General features: G+C 39.0%; 2 protein-coding genes across 3 annotated transcripts in view; both read left to right on the top strand.

The window, feature by feature from the left end:
- The window catches only part of LOC105937405 (ATP-binding cassette sub-family G member 4-like), a 41,554-nt gene extending 37,854 nt beyond the window's left edge, over positions 1-3,700 (top strand). The window contains exons 13-15 of the mRNA XM_012878708.3: positions 804-962; positions 1,054-1,172; positions 3,279-3,700. Of these exons, the coding sequence (XP_012734162.2) occupies positions 804-962; positions 1,054-1,172; positions 3,279-3,504 (504 nt within the window). The 3' untranslated portion in view covers positions 3,505-3,700. The remainder of the gene's footprint in view (positions 1-803; positions 963-1,053; positions 1,173-3,278) is intronic.
- Positions 3,701-13,434: 9,734 nt separating this feature from the next.
- lyrm9 (LYR motif containing 9) lies at positions 13,435-18,273 on the top strand. Of its 2 annotated transcripts, none has more exons than XM_012878707.3 (4): positions 13,435-13,574; positions 16,357-16,491; positions 18,007-18,099; positions 18,185-18,273. In XM_012878707.3, exons 2-4 carry the CDS (start codon positions 16,366-16,368, stop codon positions 18,200-18,202), a joined length of 237 nt encoding a protein of 78 aa, XP_012734161.1. In that variant the 5' UTR covers positions 13,435-13,574; positions 16,357-16,365; the 3' UTR covers positions 18,203-18,273. The 2 variants fall into 2 exon arrangements, with proteins under 2 accessions (XP_012734161.1, XP_021180309.2); XM_021324634.2 differs by lacking the exon at positions 13,435-13,574 and adding an exon at positions 16,080-16,188.
- Positions 18,274-20,136: the final 1,863 nt, after the last annotated feature.

The raw sequence follows: 20,136 nt of genomic DNA, 5'->3' as shown, positions 1-20,136 counted from the left end.
TCGGACGCCGGGCTGGCGTGAGCAGAGTTTAACAGAACCAACAGAAAGAACCGACAATGAAGGACAGAATACTGGGAGTTTATATAGTGAGGCTGACAGGTGTGCTGAATGCTGGCTGATCATGACTGACAGGTGTGGATAATTACTGAAGTGGAGAGGAGACTGGAATGTATGGAGGGCGAAAAGTTACAAAACAAATGCGCATGTTGCAGCAGACAGGCTGCATCATGACATTAATATGCTTTTTATATATGTATATTTCTTATTCTCTGGAAAAGAAAATGATTTGATTACACATAAACACCAAAAACGTTCTTTAATTCACTAAACAAGATATCAACAAACGTGTATTGTGAGGGAAAGGTTAAAACAGAAGTTAGCACAATAATTAATTGGTAGGTCAAAGCTTTATGGAAACCAAAAATCAGAAATTGATTAAAAGATTCAGATGCAGGCCATTTCCCACACGTTTTTGAGTCTGCTTGGTGAACTGGTTCTGATCTCTGGTAAACCCTCAGACTACTTTTCTTTGCACAGCACATTGCAAAACTGACCCAGAAAGTAAAAGACATAACAAACTGGTTTGTTTCACAGACATTTGACTAAGTAAGAATCTGCAATCTAACCCTTAAGTAAGGGATAGCTCTTAAGATTCGGGTAGTGTATAACTAATGACATCATATGGTGTAATTGTGCCGAACCAGGACCTCTTCTAACAGCCTGCAGAATCAGAGCATAAAGAAGTGAAGCTGACTAGAACAGAGATTTCTTCTAAGCAGTCTTTGATTTCCTCTTTGATGTAGGTGATCTGCCCCATCATGTACTGCAGCATTGTGTACTGGATGACAGAGCAGCCTCCTGAGGCTACCCGCTACCTACTCTTTATAGCCCTGTCAATCTGTACTGCACTGGTGGCCCAGTCATTAGGCCTGCTGGTTGGTGTTGCTTCCACATCTCTCCAGGTGCCATGAGTTCCTCTGCTTAGAAAAAATAGTACCTCTTTGCTTGTGGTGAGCCCATATAACACATTCTGTCCTCTGCATGGTTCCTCAGGTAGCTACGTTTATCGGACCCGTGACAGCGATTCCAGTTCTGCTTTTCTCTGGGTTCTTTGTGAACTTCAACACTATCCCTAATTATCTGCAGTGGAGCTCCTATGTGTCCTATGTCAGGTATATAACGCTGAGTAATATGATGGTCTTCAGGACCAAAGTTTAATTTCACCTACACTGATCACACTATATGGCTAAACTGATTACCTCCATGTATTTATTTTGTTGTCTTTTGTTCTGTTTCTTGTTAGTACTATCTAAAGATGGTCCTTGTAGACCGCTGTATGTAATGTGATGAATGTGTAATGTTTTATGGTTCCTGCCTTAGGACAGCAGATGCAATTTAGCTATTGTACTAATTCTGATATATTAACACTGATATTTTCCTAATTAATATGCATTGTCCTAATTCAATAAAAATAAATAAAATGGTGATGTTCTCAGTAGATCTCAAATAAATGTCATTTCATTAAATCAAAAAAGATCTTTAAACTAATGCTCAACATTTTTTTGTTTTCGAAAATTCATCCTTAGTCTAAATGTTCACAGTCTCATCACTAGCACCTTCAGTGCAAATTAGGTTTCTGTTTATAGAAAGAAAAGCAGAAATAGGGTTGGTATCATTGGCTACATTCACAGTAATAATATTGTAGATCCAATAAAAAGGAAGGTTATTTTTAAGCATACCATGCTTAAAGCACACCCCAAATCCCCCAAAAAATACCCAGCAGAAGCGTCTGACCTCAAGACGTCTTTTCTTCTTTCGCCAACACCGGCTGACTCTTGAAGTCAGAATCAGAATCAGAAATACTTTAATAATCCCAGAGGGAAATTATAGTTCCAGTACAACCATCCATCACATACATCACAAACGTTGAGCTGTGCAACCAGCAATCTGATTTTTTGGGAGTTACCAAAGTAAAAGAGATCTCTTTTCTTTATTACACCTAGAAGATGATATTTTGTGCTTGGGCAGAATTTTAATAGGAATAGAGTTAATGCTTAAATTAGTCATAAACTAGTATTTTACTTCTGAAAATGTCTTTAAATTCATGTTAAGTAATTTTTAGGAGAATTTTTTTGTTAAAATAGAGCTCATCCTGACCCTTTTTCATACCATTTCAATTTCTCGCGAGGGTACAGGTGAGAATTCGACTTGTGTGTTGAGGGAGGCTCTCAGACTCTCAACTCTTGGCTAGTGAATTAGCTTATTTACACGACCGAAGCCATCTTGTTCGTGGCAAGTAGGTACTGGAACTCATATGTCATCAGTGTCTGCCAATTTAGCAAGGACTACTAAGATACTCGATGCTGACAGGCAAGCTCTACAATTAATACATTTTTTACTGACTTTTATTTTGATCTGTTTTCTATTTTTCTATGTTTTATTTTAGTAGTAGTAGTGTTTCTAGTGTTTGTGAATCAGCAATTGAATGGTCTCCAGGAGTTATCAAATTATCTCCTTTTGACTTAGTAACTGAATATACTGAGCCATTTACATGTGCTTGTGGTTAATGACTAATGATTAAAACTCTAATTGCCATTGTAATTAAAGGTCAATAGCTCTTGATCACAGCCATTTGAAACAATTTATGTTGTAGCTATATTTTGATTTTGAATGACATATTACAAATTATAATAGCTAATTATAGTTATTAATAACATTCATAATCAAGCAGGTAAGATTGCTGAACAGTGCTGATACTTACCTATGTTTTCTTAGCTTCTTTGCTACCAATCTAGAAGGTGTGTTTCCCTCCTGGTGTAAACTTCTTTTGCCTATTAAGTGAAAGGATATGGCAACCTTCATTGGTCCAGTCTCTGTTCTTTGAAGACAAAATCTGGTTATTTATTGTCATTGAAAATTGAACCTCCAGCGCTGTTGTCCATATCCACTTATTGGAATTGTTTGGCTACCAAGGGAATATAATCGAGGCTTGGCTTGCCAAGGAAGTACCTGGAGCCAAGCGCTTGTCCCATGAAGAAGACAATGGAAGGGGCTGTTGAAGCTGGTCCATAAAAGCATCAAATGTTCATGAAGTCAGCAGCCTCCATTCTTAGAACACAGATAAATCAGGAGACAGCAGAGATTTATCCAAATTGTTTGGTACATGTGTGCGTGTACTTTTTTTGTCTACTGCCTGCACAAAAAGTACTATATGCAGTGAATCCGGAAAACTTTGTTTTTTAAGTCCATACAGCTCATTGTCTGTATCTCTCCCACAGGTACAGCTTTGAAGGGGTGCTACTGTCCATCTATGGGATGAACCGCTCAGAGCTGGAGTGTCCTGGGAAGGTGTGTAAGTTCCAACACCCTGAAGAGGTTCTACAGCTATTAGATGTGGAAGATGCAAAGCTCTACATCGATTTCATTGTCTTGGGTATCTTCTTTATCATCCTTCGACTGACCACTTACCTCGTGCTACGCTACAAGATCAAATCTGAGAGATAGGTTTCCCTGTCCTCCTCAATAGACTCGTTCTTGAGTACAGATATTGTCACATTGAAGTTTGTTTACTTCATTTTCTGTGATCGCTGCTAAATAGACCGGACACAAATTCTGAGTCTGTGGCCAAGAAATTGCTGGAGTAAGAATGCAGAGAGATCAATGAAAAAATAATTTATTTCTGACAAACCAGAGAAATTAACACATACAAACATTATGTATAAATAATGATAGATAAATATATATATATATATATATATATATATATATATATATATATATATATATATATATATATATATATATAAAATTTAGTGATTATGCATGAAAGGGGTATGAAAAGAAGTGAAACTTATTTACTTATTTAATCATATGTCTTCTCCTTCTTATAGTCATGAGCACCAACAATCTTCCTGATTCCTACTTTACGTATGAGCCCATACTACTCAAAGTGTTAAGTTCAATATACTGTAAACATACATTTAAACATTCACATGTGCCCATAGCCCACACAAAGGTATTCACCCATGTTAAATGGCTAAAAGTACCCATTGGTGTTCACTGTTCTTCTTCTATTTCATAAATTTTTAAGAAAACCAGTTTGAGCCTTTTTCTAAACAGTCTCATATTTGGAAATTGCTTTAATTCAACACTGAGTTTGTCCCAGACTGTCTCACCACTTACTGAAATGTACATTCTTTTCATGTTGGTTCGAACACATAAGATTTTAAAATTAACGTTATCCCTGTAATTATATATTTCCTCTCTCTCAACGAAACGTTCTTTATACTGTCTGGTAGCTCTTTATTTCTGGCTTTATACATTAACTTTGAGGTTTGAAATTCTACCAGATCTGAGAATTTTTTGTCAGCAAGAATGAATGAACAATGGAATCGGTGTTGTGGTGATAGCCAGCCTTATGAACCATCCTAATAGTTCTCTTCTCTTCTGCAGTTATCAGAGCAGTTTGAGTGACGTTCTTTAGCTGTCTTTTACACAATAGCTCAGGTCTGGTAAAATCAGTAAACACAATGTGTAATGCTTTATAATTCAGAAAATTAGATAGTTTAGTCATATTTAATTTGAGGTTGCCTGGAGAGGTTTTGTAATCACACCCAATAATTTAATGTCATTTACTCTTTCTTACTCCATCTATTAAGACTTTCACATCTATATTTCCATTATAATTGCCGAATAACATGAACTTAGTTGTCTCTAAATTTAAGGACACAGTTTTTTAGTTTATTCATCTCTGGGGTGATGTCATCCAACAGCTGCTGTTTTCAGCAATCACCTGTACAGGAAATATTTGTATAATCTGCAAAGAAACAGTTTTGGTCCTAATACTGACCCCTGGAGGACACCACAAGCAATTTCCAAGCATGATGACTGATAATAACCCCTTTTCAGAAATTGCCACTACTTAAACGGCCCTTTATCCACTCCAGGACAACCCCCCCCCCCCCCCCCCCCCCATACACCATAACACTCTAATTTCCTGCTTGATATATTGTGATCATTTGTGTCAAATGCTTTTTTTTTTTAGATCAACAAATAGATCTATTGTAAACTTTTTTTTTTTATCTATGCAGCTGGTGATTTCCTCAGTTAATTCCAGGACAGCCAGTGCTGTCCATACTGACTATCAGAAAGTAGTTTGTATTCATCAATGACCTTTTCCCGTTTTCCCTTCAGTGAGAAACAGTTAATTAGGATTTTTTGTTGTGAGAACCTCATTGCAGCTCTCCATTGTTGCAGGATCGGGGGTTTTCAGCCAGTTTTGGGCTCGTTACATTTCTGAACCACTACTGAACCACTACAGACATATCTTCAATAATTACATTGTTGCTCAGGCAATCTCAGCTAGGAGAGTTCAGCTGGCAGGGCACACAGGATCCGGTAGAGCAGGAAACAGGCTGAACTGTAGCATGCAGATACCCGTGACCTTAGCAGGAGAGTCCAGCTGGCAGAGCACACATGAACAGGTGACGCAAAGGCAAAGAAAGCAGTGAGTGAGACATTCTGGCAGAGATGAGTAGGCAGAGGCAGGTATAAGTAGGCTGGAGAACAGGTGAACTGAGTAACTAATTAGTGGGAACAGGTGGAGATGATCTAGAGTGTGGTGGTGGCTGGAGGCAGACTGAGCAGGAAGGATAACTGCTGAAATGGTGAATGAACGAACAGAAAAAGTCCTCATAAGTGTAAAGTTATATTAAACAGAACCATAACTATGACACTTTAATAGATTTATGCTTCTCTGAGTTAAGCAGATCAATATGAAAATCCCATCAGATGAAAAGTACCTTCTGATTAACAGTTGTGAATCTTTCCTCAAACCACTCCCAAAAGATTTCTATATCAGAACCTGGTGTTCTGTAGATACAGCTAAACAAAACATTTCTCTTTTTTCCCATATAATCTTCAATTGTTATACATTCAACTATGCTATCTATCACCTTTTTCATTTTATCTATTACTTTATATTACAGATTTTTGTCCACAAACACTCTGTATAATTAAATTCATATACCCACAGCTCAACGTCCATCCCTTCTCATTACTGATTTTGTAATTATGCTAAATTGTTGTGAACTGGCCTAAATAGTCCTTGATGTTGTTAAGATTTGCATATAGGCATCGACTGTTTAAATGAATAATAGACAAGTTATTCTGTTTCAATACCCTGTTGTATTGCTCCTCAGTGTTGTAACTGCAATTAGCAATGATGTCACTGTAAAAGTTGTTCTGTGGGTCAGTGTCCTCCACCATGTCCTGTCCTCTGTACTTCGTGTAGGTAAAGGTTCTGAGCTCCAGATATTTTGACTTCATGGCCTGTCTCTCACATCCTGTTATATGGAACTTGAGCTTCAATTTAAAGATAGTACTGAGGTTCTCACTAAATAATATTGCAATTTAGTTTCATTTTCCTGTAAAACACTCACTCAGTGTATGAATATTCTTACACAAATAAACTTACTTTACCTTGTGAAGCACCAGCTGGAAGTTTTCCTACGGCCCAACCAATCTCACTCAAACATGGAATGTTCAGAGCAGACACAACTGATCACTGCAGAACGGACCATGATCACCAGTGCAGCTAATCAGGCTTCTGATTGTAAACCACAAACTCAAAACCAGGCCTTGCACCCATGTAGCCGGGTCTTTATAAAAATATATGTGAAATAAATATGTCTCCCCCACATTGTTTTTGAAAGTAATATTGTGCACACAGGATTGTTTTTAGAAAGGTTGTCATCCACACAAACCCGTACAAATTCACCACTGAGCATTGTTATAAACATGCCAAACACACAAGGGGCAGTGCACCACGAACCTAAAATAAATGTCAGCCAATCAACACGTCAGTGCGGCATTATTTGTAGCAGACTGTGATGCGCTGGACCCTAGAACTCAGTTTTGACTGAGTTCTTAGAAATCGTTTTTAGTGATGTAAGAGAGTTTTCATGTGGATGAAAGGCCAAAACACATAAAAGGTTTTTTGTTTTCCTAGATAGCCTGCTACTTGTGGACTGGGCCGAACAAAGACTAGCAGAAAAGGCTGTTCTGTCTAGTTTTTCAGAGTTACAACCCATATATAGGTACATCTGAATAAATTCTATGTTTTATTATTGAAAAGTTTATTTATTTCAGTACCTCAGTTCACTGAGTAAAACACATTATATAGTGTCTAAGCCTTTATTTCAGTTAATTATGATGATTTTCTGTTTGCAGCTAATAAAAACATACCATTAATGATTAAACTATTATGTCAAATCAATACAAAACTAGTTTTAATACAGAAATGTTAGCCTAATGAAAAGACGAGCCTCATCGGAACATATTCTAATTAACTGAGATGTACCTGTACCTCTGCCACACAACCTACTAAAGTATTTTTCATATATATATATATATATATATATATATATATATATATATATATATATATATGGCACTATTTAGGATAAATAAACATGCTTGTTGTTGTTGTCTAAAATGTCTAAAATGATGTATTATATCTTCTCCTGTAATTCAACTTGATTGATAGAGTAGTTGTGATCCATGTTCCTCCTGCATAGAAAAAAATCTAATATAAATTGTATTCCGACATACTGATATGTATAACGTGGTTTTGTATATCATGATTTCAAAGATAAAATGTTTTTTATCAACATCTCAAATATTACTACTATTAACCAACTATTTAGCCTTAACAGATTTTTACACTTTTATTTTATTTTAACGTGTCATATCTAATTGTATTCATTTGCTGTTTATTAATGTGTGCATGTATCATTTCTATGTGTCTGTTTGTTTTTGTCAATTCTACATCCAGCAGTGCCGTAACAAAACGGCATCATCATTTGGTGCTATCTGATGCGTCTTGTCGAATTTGAAATTTTATGTACTGCATTTTTAGGCCTCTCGACTGCACGTGTAAAAAGGCACAGATAGACAGACCAAAGAAAATTCAATGTAAACAAAGAGTGTTTCATATTACTTATTATGGTTAATGATAGTTTGGAACTTTGTGTTGGGTTCTGAAAGAACTGGACTTCTAGTGGTTAAATTGAAAATATACATTTGAATTGTCATTTATGGAAAAAAGATGAAAGTACACAATGAATCCTCGCAGCACAGCTGTCAAACAAACAGAGAAATAGTATGGTTTTAGTTTATATTAGTGCCTTAATGACAAGAGTGAAGAATTGTCTTGGCTCTAATATATGCACATTCCACTAGATGCTTCTGTATCCTAAACACTTGACCTTTAAAGGTAGAGTGGACGATTTTTCAGGAAATGTAGGTAATAAACACCCAAGGCCCTTTTTGAATAATTGTGCATGTGCAAGACAATCCTACATGCTCTTCTGCTCCTCAGGGGGATCATATGAAAGAATCTCCCAAATCCTCTCTGGTCTTATTTCTTTCTACTGAGGCCTTCCTCTTCTTCTCATGAACTTGTAAGCAGAAACTAACAAAGAATGAGCTCACACATTGGTGTTACGTGAGTGTCTCACAGTGATTGGCATATGGGACAACCAATAGATAAGGTGATACCCCCGGAACTCAAAGCCGGAAAAGATCGTCCACTATGCCTTTAAATCCTGATCTGTTTGAACATTCCCACAACTTGAACTGTAAAAGTACTGTAGATTTGTTAACGGACTGATATTTAAATAAATACTGAGCTGACAAAGTCATTGACTCTGTTTTTAAAAATTTGAGCCAGAATCAGGCAATTGAACCGGAAACCCGGTGACCATAGAACTCCTTGGCAGCTTCTGATGAGTGGAAGACAAGTGTCTCGTTCTCGAACTGAACCCGAAGGTGTACTGGATGTAGCAAACTGAACTTTATCTTCTTCTCATGTTTTTGATGTGCTTGATGTTTTTAAAGGCTGTGCGTTTCTTCGCCAGGCCCGCAGACAGATCCGAATTGATCCTCTGCTTGGAGCTGTTAAACTCCATGTCGTGCGTCCGGGCCCACTGCAATGCCTTTTCTTTTTCCTGTAGGCGAAGGAAGCACACCACAAAGGGACCGGGCCACTGCCCTTCTCTAGGTCTTTGGCCGGGAGAACGATGAGCCCGCTCCAACTCTGGGGGATTTTCAAAAACCTCTCAGCCCATTGCTTGCATTAGCAGGTTGGATACAAACTTGACAGTGTGCTGGCCCTTCTCGCTGTCCTCCGTGACGTTCACGATCCTCAGGTTTGCTCTACGGGAGCTGTTTTCCAGGTCATCCATGCCTTTGAGCAGTTTGCTCCTCTAGGTGTTTTATCTTCTGGTCCGCTGTCGATATCGCACTGAAGTTATCCCCAGCGAGAACTTTGGTTGCGCTAAGCCGTGCTTGAAAGCTAGTAACAGTCTGTGTCAGTGCATTCATGGAGGACTAGAGCGGGGCAATCGACTCATGAATCAAAGCAGAGATATACTCTTTGAGCGAAGACTGTTGTTTCGAAAACTCGGCTACAAGTTGACTCACGGAAACCCCCTCGGCGTTTGTGATAATTCCATCGCTGTGTGGGCTAGCGCTAGCCAAAGCAGCTACCTTGCTAGCTATGCTAGTTTAGGGTTTTGGCAGCGCGCTGGATCGGCTTAGTCTTGCTCATATCACCTCTTTTATCTTTTATCTGGTATAAATACAATGAAGTGCCCTGAGCGGCCCTTTTAAAAGTTAGTTTTGAAAAGTTGAGTGGGGAGCTCTGCCTTCCCGTGTCCTACCCCTGCATAGCCAAACCGGAAGTCGCAATAATAGGGAATCTGTAGGGACCAGAATTCAAGCACCTGTAGGTGTTTGTGAGAGTGTGCTTGTGTATGTAAGGTTTGTCCATAAGAAAAATGCTCAGTAGTGGTTGTGAGGAGCCAAGGACTGCCCCAGAGCACTGAGGCAGACACCAGGGGAACCAAAACCCCAGATGCCCAAAGGGACCTTCAGAGCAAGGGTGCCCAAGAGGGGCCAACACAGGGAATCTGCCTCCCCTACCTAAGGGAAGAGGAGAGACGGCCCCCAGGAAACCTCCCAATAGCCACAATGCCGTAGCCCCTAGGAGCCGCGGGGACGAGCCTGTGGGCTATGCTGGCAACCAGCTATGCCAGAGCAGATCCAGCCATGGGCCCCAGGGCTGCCCTGCCCCCGGCGGATGCCCTGATCAAGCTACGGGGGGCCAGGTCCCGCGAACCAGCTATCAGGAGCAAGCCGGCACCCGGTGGAGCACCCAGCCCGGACACTGAAGTCCACCAATGCAGCAGCAGGCCAAGGCGCCAGCCAGCGGAGAGGAGCAGGACGGGAGGCTTTCCTTCGCCCAGTCTTTGAAAATTTGATCAATTGTGTTGAGAGCTGACCAGATCCATAGTTTTACAGTTTGGAAGATATATAAAACAAGGCTTTAAAAAGATTGATAGAAGCAGAAGCAGGGCAGATACGGGGGAGGGAGAGGGGAAAGGAGAGGAGAGGAGAAAGAAAAGCATCCGCTTTCACCGGGAGCAGGAATTAAATCAGGGGTGTCCAAAGTGCCATTTGTGGCCCCTGGTCTCATTTTGTCCGGCCCCAACTGCTATTCAAGAATGATTTGGCTCACCAGCACTGGTGGTTGTTGCATGTGGAGACTTTTTTATATTAAAATAGGGTAAAATTGTTACAGACAAGTTACAATCTTCTAACAATTGAAAATGTGGGGCACAACACAAATATTTATCTTTTAATAACCACAATTTTAGATTCTCTTTAATGTCATAGTAAATAGGACTACATCTATCCAGTGACTTTTATTCAGTTGCAGATTTTGGTCCACCAAAATGTGCCTGTTTCTACTGCTGAGAATAGACCTTTATTTTAATCAAGCCCAAATGAATTTGCAAACTGGATGACCGTCGTTTAACAAGGTTGAGAAGGTATAGAACAAATATCACAAAATAAATTCTTGATAATTTTGTTTGTTTTTTTATTATTATTATTATATTTTTTGGCCTTCGAGTACTTTTGACTTGACACTTTTGGCCCACTTGACAAAAGGTTTGGACACCCCTGCTTTAAATAGTTCATAAAGAAAGACTGGTGAAGGAGGCAAGCTGTGTGCCTCTACACCCAAACAACCACACAGTTGAATGTGCAGGTGTGGTGTATAAAGTAAGGGAAACAGGGCCCTCCACAGACAATGAAATCAAGTCATAGGTCAAATTATAAAAACTTTATATGTGAAATATGCAGATTTACGTCCTGTTTGGTTATTCTGAGCTGAGTCTGAACGGGACAGCAAATACAGAGGCAACTTTATAGTGCCAGAATAGCTCCACCTTAACATTGGAAATAATTTGTAATCACAAAATACAATATTAGCGTTGAAACATTAAGTTTTGGAATATTTTCATATAGACAAATCACACTAGAAAAGTAGATTGTAGGAGTGGCGGCCTAGTGGTTGGAGAGCCAGGTGTTTGCATCTTAGAGAGATCCCAAAGGTCAGCGGTTGGAAACTCAGTCTTTAACTCTGGGCAAGACCCTTGCCCACATATTGCCCCCTGTGTGCCACTCAGTGTTGGATAACGCACTGCTCGTTAAGGGATGGATTAAACACATCCAACATGTCCCCTGTGTGGGACTGCAACGGGAAATATTGATTATTTATTTTATAGTAGACAGTACAATCTTGATCGCTTTGATTGGATGATAGTGATTCTATTGCAATGACAATCCAGTTTTCAATCTGTGTTGGTGTTTTTTAATATGAACTCTGTTGTTTTAGTAAAAATCTTATTTTCTGTTGATATTTTCTTTGACACCATCCCTCTTATTTTCAGACAATGTTTTCTTTTTTGAATTGCTTAACTGTTGCCTTCTTGCACTGGAGGATATAGCACAGCTGGTAAGGTCAGCACGGGGGATTGTGGGATGCTGTCCAGGAGATTTGGACATGATGTATGCTACAAGAGTCCAGAAAATGGCCAGATGTCCAGCCACAGATCCCACCCATCCAGACGATGCACTGTTTGTCCTATTTTCATCAGGTAAATGATTCAGGAACTTTTCATCAAAAAGGAATAGACTTCTTTCCCAAAGCTGGGAAGGCAATCGTCCACTGCTGAGAATGAAATCAACTACCTGCTCAGTTCATAGTCTGTTACATGTTTGCAAACATGCTACTGGTCCCACAGATTCTTGATCAATTGAGAATTATTTACATTATGTCCCACCTTACAATATCTTTTTGCCAGCTTTTAGTTTCTCAAAGAGTGATGGTCTGGACATCTGTGCGAATTGCAGTTATTTAACTTGAAGATTCAAATTTTTGCTAATGACTATTTGCACACTTCCCCAGGAATGTTTGTCTAATACGTTGCAAATGTACAGTAATTTACATCGTCTGTACAGTGACTGCAATCTGTATTTACAGATCTAAAGCTCATCATTTGCTAAAAGCTATATGCATGTTTTTAGCTTCTTAGGAAGTGTCTTCGTTGCATTCAACTGTTTGAATATTGTCTTGTTTTGTGTCTCTGTAATATGTGTGAATCTGTGTGAATTCTGAGCCGGTGTCTTACCAAAATTTCACTATGGTGACATAATGACAATAATGATCCTTGCCCCTGGAGGCAAGTTCAGTCATTGCCAAGGGTCGACAGCAGCTCCTTCATGGTTTACAAAAAGATTACCTCTACAGAGATCAGCCCTCAATCAAGAAAGGTAAAAAAAAAAAAAAAAATCAGAAAACACTGTCTGAAAATAAGCAATAAATAAAAATGTTTTTTTTTTCAAAAGACAGAAATTGTGAGGATTGTTATTGAAACAAAAGTTAATACCAACAATGACAGGAATTCATTTGATTTTCTTTGTGATAAAAACAGCATAGCATTTAAACAAGTATAGCAACCAAAATAAAAATGAAAATGGAGGAAAACTGATGTTGTATGTCCTCAGTTGGTCCACACCTGGCCCAGTTCTGGCCACATATGAGCCATATCTAGTAAACCAGGCCTGTGCCAGTGGGGGCCCGTCATTCATCACTGCAAAAAGGGAACTAAAAAGTAAGTAAATTTTTCTTGAAATGAGTGCATTTCTTCCTGATTTGAACAATCACGTTTAAATGATCTGTCAGTGGAATAATATTTTTGCATTTAAAATAGGAACGACTCATCTCCATCACCGTATTTTAAGTTCAGTAGGCCTATAACTATTTATCGTATTTTAGGGATACAAATTCACATTGACATTGGCATTGGAAATCTATTGACAGATAATCTTATGTACCTGCTCAAATCAAGGACAAATTCACTAATTTCAAGAAAATTTTGCTTACTTTTTATTCCCTTTTTGCAGTGATTGAGGCATGTCGGCCAGACCTGGTCCAGACCAATTTTGCTCTAACTTGAGTGATTTTTTAGTACCAACTCCGTGCCAGGTGGGGGCGGTAATGTGGTAATTCGTTGTTTGCCAACCGCTGACAAACACCAAGAAGAAAAACGAAAACAGAAGAAGAATGCTGCGGTTGTCTAATGCTTATCTTGTGTGCGTCAAAGAGTGATTTTAAGGAGGGATGCTGAGTATCTGCTGACAGCCAGCCGTCCGTTCAGAACACAGTAAGCTCGGTTCTGTTCGTGGTCAGAATGTAATCGTAGTGTAATTTAGCGGCTTCTCCTTTATGCGCAGGTATACACGACAACCTGCAGATTTAAATACATGCTGTCAGCCAGGGCGGTAGCAGAGTAACATACCGTCTGAGAGACATTACAACTACGACCCTTCCACCGCTTACTCTCCTGGTTCATGTTCTAGAAAATGAGACATGCACTCTTAACACAACAACAACAAAAACAATAATAATAATAATAAGAGTTGTTTTTCATCTGTATAAACTAAAAAGTGTAAATTTTCTCTTCCGTCACGGAAATACAATCACGTAGGAAACACAGTTATTGCTACTTCAATCCGTTTTCATTTGAACTAACGAGCGATCAATTAAAGCGACATGGGAAACTAATTGTCTAGGTTGACCTCTCAACATGCCTCGGAACCAGACATTGTGACTCCAGGGGGCGCTGTTGAGCAGCTGACCTCAACAAATTCAGGATCTGTTCTGCGTTAGGAGAAAATGTTTTCTACTCAGCATCATAAAATAAACCAATCACTCCACATTCTATACTCTTCAATAGTTTTCCCATATTTCAATAAATGTGCAGTCGTTTGGGGCAGTAATTATAAATGTTTAATACAACCATTATACATTCTGCAAAAGAAAGCAATACAGATTCTCTGTGGAGCTGGATATGGGGGCCACTCCAGTTCATTGCTTTTGCAATCAAAATTACTCAAATTCATTGATCTTGTGGAGATACAGACAGCATTAATGATATTCAAAGCAAAAAACATTATCATTGACTTGTTTTAATAAGTCTTCCTAAAAGTAAGATTGGAAGTCATTTGCAGAGTTCTGAAGTGCAGACCTTAAAGGACATCGCCCCGACAAGAGAGCTTTCAGCTAAAACCCCTTAAAGAATCAAAATCGACATGAAGTGCAGCAGAAGATCTTTGCTGTTCTCAGTAAGCTGGATTTGAAGCTGAGAGACACTAACAAACAAGAACACTGTTAACTAGGGGTCCGTTCTTTGTACGTCGCTAACTCAGTTAGCTGGATTTGATTGTTGACGATTTGGCATGATCTTTGATCGTTTGTTTCTTCGAAACTCATCCTAGACTTGTTGTCATAGCAACATGTGCGCAGGCTTAAGCCTGCTGGCGAGCAGGCTTATTTCATGTAAACAGGATTAGATCACGGCTGTATAAGCGGAGGAGATAGAGAAGTCTGTCCGGCCAGTGCACTTGGACCAGCTAGTGGCAGAGGACAGGACAGAACTGTGGAACACCATTTTTTTAATGTTTAATAAAAGACAAAACAAATAATGCTTAGTTCCTGTCGTTTTATTTAAACAACTCTTTATAAAGAAAAGACAGCAAATCATATTTTGTCTACAATAAGAGATAGTTATGTAAAGTCAGCAATACTACTATGTGTCAAATGGTGTATTAGAACTTACTCTGAACGTCCTTTTGAATCAACTCGATCTCTAGTGCAATTTTTCTCTTTTTCAAGTTGTCGAGTTCAATTTCTCTTGTGTTTTTTTAGGTCAAAATACTATTTTTTTGTTGAAGAAGCCGTTTATATAGGGAACAGATGGCACCCTGTGTCATTTTGTGAAAAAAAAGAAAGGGTGAAACATGCCTCATGCAACAAAAGTAAAAAGAACCTGGGGGGTTTTTTCAGGCGTTTTCTTGGTGGCTGTTATAAACAGACAGACATCATCATTTAACAGTGGCTTTTAAAAAAGAGGAAGAAGTTGCTTTCTAAAACACAGTATAAAGGCTACAATTTTGTAGAATATTCTTGTACTTAATTTTTACTTGTCCCCATGTTCTAGTGGGTCCTGTGGAGGCTCTGATATAAATTAACAAAGTAAATATGAGATTATTAAATGCAAAAATGCATACTGTAGAAAGTGATAGGAACATCTACCATGGACAGTATTTACGCATTAATTTGTCTGCTGCTTTTTGCCAGCCCTCTCTCCTGGCTTTAGCAGACTTTGAGGTGTTCCCTGTTGTTTTAATTAATGACTCAAATTCGGCCATTAAAAGCTCTTGTTCTGCTTGGGAGAAAAACTGTGGGCGTTCTTTGGCCATGCTGATCAGCCAATAGCAGCGCTGCTGATCAATGTTTCTACTATCGATACATTTCCCCTTTTAAACAAACACATGAACGCGCAGTTATCTCAGATAACTCAATCCAGCCATACTAATCGTAAACAACAGGTGTGTTCGAAGAACCCAGTTAGCCGGATCACGATAAGCCGGATGAAATCATCTTGGATGTCTCATTTGATCTCGGATGTTTTAGAAGAACGGACCCCAGGACAGAACCCTGAAAGCAATTTGACTTAAAATATAGAAACCCACACCACCACCACCCAAATAAAACAACAACGTGAAAAACAAATAGGCAGAGACATAAGTCAGCAAACTGTAAAAAATTGTCTGAAGATTAGCCTCCAGAAAAGCCAAGGTAAACCCCCTATCTACACCCAAACAGGTCATGGCCTGTTGGTGTTTGGATAAGAGAGGGACTCAGCCATGGACCCAGAATGTGCGTTAGTCAAGGAGATGATGCTGGAAGTTTAGCTTTCTCAGCTGCAACGACACGTAAAGATGACTCGCTGAAACAAAACAAATCTCACTGTTGATATGAGGGTTCCATGTCTGCCCACAAGTTCTTATTCTGTCTTTTTGCTCATGTCAATTTAGTCCTCCATCAAGACATTTTTAACTTGTTGATCCAAACTAATGAGTGGTCTTGACTCTCCTGTTAAGGTAGAAGAAATGCCGCCTTTAGTGGGAGTGGAGCTGATCCAGACCCCCGTGCAGCTCTATCGATACCTGCTGAGATGCTGCAGGCGGTTACCGTCCACGCCCATGCAGCAGCATTATCGGCATGCCATACGACAGGTGAGCCCTGACATGGTCTGATCAGGAGGATCATGTGTGGATCAGATTGTCTTCAAGTCGTCCGTTTGAGATAGAAGCTGAATGGTTAATACTTTTTTTTAAATAAATAAAATAAAGGGCTTTCTGGGTTTACTTGGAATCAGTTGAGAAGAAGCTAGATGCACATCCTTAATACTGCTGGATTCAGTGCCTTGCCAGAGTATTCACACCTCTTGAACTTTTACGCATTAAGTCAACTACAATCAAGGAGAGCATCAGTTAGACAAGAAGCCAAGAGCCCAGAGTTAGGGCTGCACTTAGTACCGCAAAAAGGAAATGCCATGCATTCACCCTCCCTATGCCAGCTATATATTTGGTGGTTCTTGTTTAATACAGCCGAATAGTTTTTTTAGGAAACTGTTTCATAGTCAAAATAGCACCTATATCCAGATTAGGTACGGTTTTTAACAAAGCATTGTTGCTAGACAGGAAATACCGAAAAAAAATGCCGGGTATTGAGATTTAATGAACCCAAAGGAAAAAAAGAGACATCAGTACTGTTTTAAGTATTTGTTGATTTATTGTGTCATCTCACCATGACTTTCACCAACAATTGTATATTACTTGTTTGTCTTAACGTTATGCATCTCTGCCCAAGGTAATTCTAGAGGAGCTGAAGAGATCCACAGCTCAGGTGGAAATATCTGTCCACAGGACAACGAGTAGTCCTACTCCGCGCAATTCTGGCCTTTATAAAAGAGTACCAAGAAGAAATCCTCTATTTAAAAGAAAACCAAATTCTGGGTGTCATGCAAATGCTATGTGTGAAAGAACAACTAAAGCTGCTTATCACCCTGAAAAACTCAACAGCTAAACATGGTGGGACAGCATCTGCAGGATCAGGGAAGAAGGTGGATGGAGCTCAACCCAGAACAATCCTGAGATTGGGGTTCACCTTCCAGCAGGACAAGGACCCAAACAGCCAGAGCTACAGTTTATTCTTGAAAATTCATGTTCACCCATGCTCTCCATCCAGTCTGACTGAGCTACTTTTGTCTCTTGATCTGTAAAGCTGGTCGAGACTTAACCCTAAAGACTTGCAGCCATAACTTCAGTCTGGGATGAGTCTCCAAAGGGTTCAATCAGGAGGACTGAATACAGATGCATGCCTCATTTTTCTGATTTGCATTTGTGAAAAATGTCTAAAATACATAGATAATTTTGGGTGGGAATACTTTTAGAAAGCTGTATGGTCATTACTAGACAACTATTTGGCCTATAAACTTTGTTCAAACAGCAAATTCTAATCATCATCATCATGAGATGCCATATATCGTTCATTTGCCCCAACCCGATTGGTCCGAGTTTCCCGGCTTTCACCCTACCCTTCAGCGTTACAGGGCTTTATGTTAGAATTAGCATTTACAGTCTACATAAAACCAAGAACTGTGAAGCATTATGTCCATTAAAACAAAATTTGCCTTGTGACTGGCTCTAAAACCAGCACAGACCTAAACCTCTACTGTTTATTTCAAGGGTTACAATAGTCACTCAGATGAAGACGACCCAGAGAGGATCCAGATGATCATCCAGAGGGCCGTCAAAGATGCAGAGTGGATTTTAGAGAAAGTAAGAGTGGCAGAGCAAACTTTTATCTTGTTTTGTTACATTCATCATTGTCATTTTTAATTCTTATTCATTCATTTATTTACAGTATGCCAAGAAGAAGTAGCCTCCATGGGAGATGGAGCGTACAACATCATGTAAATATTGTTCTGTTTCCAATAAATTATTGCAAAGTCATGAAGTTGGTTGTTTAGTTATTTCAAGGGCTAGGGATTCAGTTCACTTGAAAAATACTAATGGGACAGAATCATTCTTTATAGAGTAATAATGTAAAAAAGTCTGATTCCGTTACCTATAAAACTCTGTTAGAAACATTTGTGTCTATATATCTAAGTCTGCCAGAAAACTGATAAGCTCAGTAGCTAAATCCTCTTGAGGCGCCTTGTTTTTGGGGCCGGCCCACCAACGTTTGTTTAAGTAATGAACATCTGAAATAGCAGTGCACATGCCCAACATCCTCTCAGTAGACAGCTGAGGGGCACAAATACTATGGCCCCAAGCTCAGATCATCCAATCAAAATACTGGAAATGCACACGATACGTTTACGTTCTGCCGGAAAGTGCGACAATCTACTGTTGGTTGGCTTATGAAGGATTGGTGTGAATCTTTTCTGTTCAATAAAATAACACTTAATGAGCCTTTATTTGTAATTTTATGTATAAAAATGTCTCTACAGACCAACAATAATGTCTTCATATTTTTGCGTGTTGTACTTGTACTCATACTTAGTTTTTTTAAAGGCCTGAAAAAGTGTTCCATAAAATTTCCAGGTCATTCCAGTGTCTGACACTAGCCCGCCTGCAGCTAGGACTGGAGCTAATACCCTTGAAAAACTCCAGAGTACTTAATTTGGCAACATGATTCAGCCTTAGTTTGTGAAATATAGAGATAAAAAGTTAATAAGCATTAAATTATGGTCCATGGGTTAAGTTTCTTCAGTGTTCTCACCAAGTAAAAACATCTTCAGAACCAAACTCAGCCCAAAATGGTGATCTATACCACGTGATCTACTTTCAGTAGTTATAGCCGGTTATTGCAACTGTAGGCTGCAGAAAATACGGGCAAAGTTGCTCCCTCTGCGTTTACTCCTATGTGCCTTCATTAAGAGAGACCCATCCAATATGGTGGGGACGCAGGATGCGCTGCAGCACGTAATGAGGCTTCTATGTATAATGTCTATGACTTAGACTCTAAGCCTTAGAGAATGTTTACTTTTTTTTATTTTTACAAAATGTGACACATGGTATTTTTTTTCACAACCAATAAACAATTTAATGAGCTATCAGAGAATGTCAGAACACCCCTCCTTCCTGTGCCGCCGGTGATGTTTATAGCCTGGAACATTGATATAGAACAGAGGTCACCAACCTTTTAAAACTGAGAGCTACTTCACTCTTACTGTCATACGAAGGGCTACCAGTACTGACCATTGAACTAGAAGTGTCAGAGCTCGTTTTAACTTTATGTAAATTAACATATTTTTGATGCTCTTTATATTGTCATGTTTTAATCTAATAGCAATGGAATAAAATAAGATTTTAGATGTAGCTCACTAGAGGGTTGTGCTAGTTTTAGAACAGGCTCGAGGGCACCAGATGTCAGGATCAGGGATCTAAAACCTAACCCTGCTGTAAACTTCTCTACATCTTTCTCCCTGAGCTGTCTGCTGGGTTCCTTGGTCTTCATGATGCTGTTGTTTTTAGAAACTACTAGGTCCTTCACGATACAGCTGAATGAAACACAGGTGGGCCTTGTTTACTGTCCAGGTGATCCTATACATGTGTATTTTACACTTCAGATTTTAATTTGTAGAAATGTTCTGAACCATGTATCATTTTCCTTCCACTGGCGTTATATAATTTATAGATCCCACTAAAATGCATTAAAGTTAAGTGATGTGAATATTAAAAAAAAAAAAAACATATTTGACAGTTGGCTCAATTTTTGGAAGAATATTGTCACAATTTCATCTGGAATAATAAACAAACGTGATCAGAAAGAACGACATAGTAATATCAGTAGAAAAAGGAGGAATAAAC

Source organism: Fundulus heteroclitus, chromosome 18 (assembly GCF_011125445.2).
Source record: "Fundulus heteroclitus isolate FHET01 chromosome 18, MU-UCD_Fhet_4.1, whole genome shotgun sequence".
NCBI classification, from domain to species: Eukaryota; Metazoa; Chordata; class Actinopteri; order Cyprinodontiformes; family Fundulidae; genus Fundulus; species Fundulus heteroclitus.
Note: the sequence above shows the minus strand (reverse complement) of the source record. Positions and strands in the feature narration are given on the sequence as shown.

Bases quoted from the DNA above. Each gene is read 5' to 3' on its own strand.
- lyrm9 (XM_012878707.3), top strand. From the start codon at position 16,366: ATGCCGCCTTTAGTGGGAGTGGAGCTGATCCAGACCCCCGTGCAGCTC. The intron at 16,492-18,006 runs GTGAGCCCTGAC...GTTTATTTCAAG, and splicing joins ATCGGCATGCCATACGACAG to GGTTACAATAGTCACTCAGA.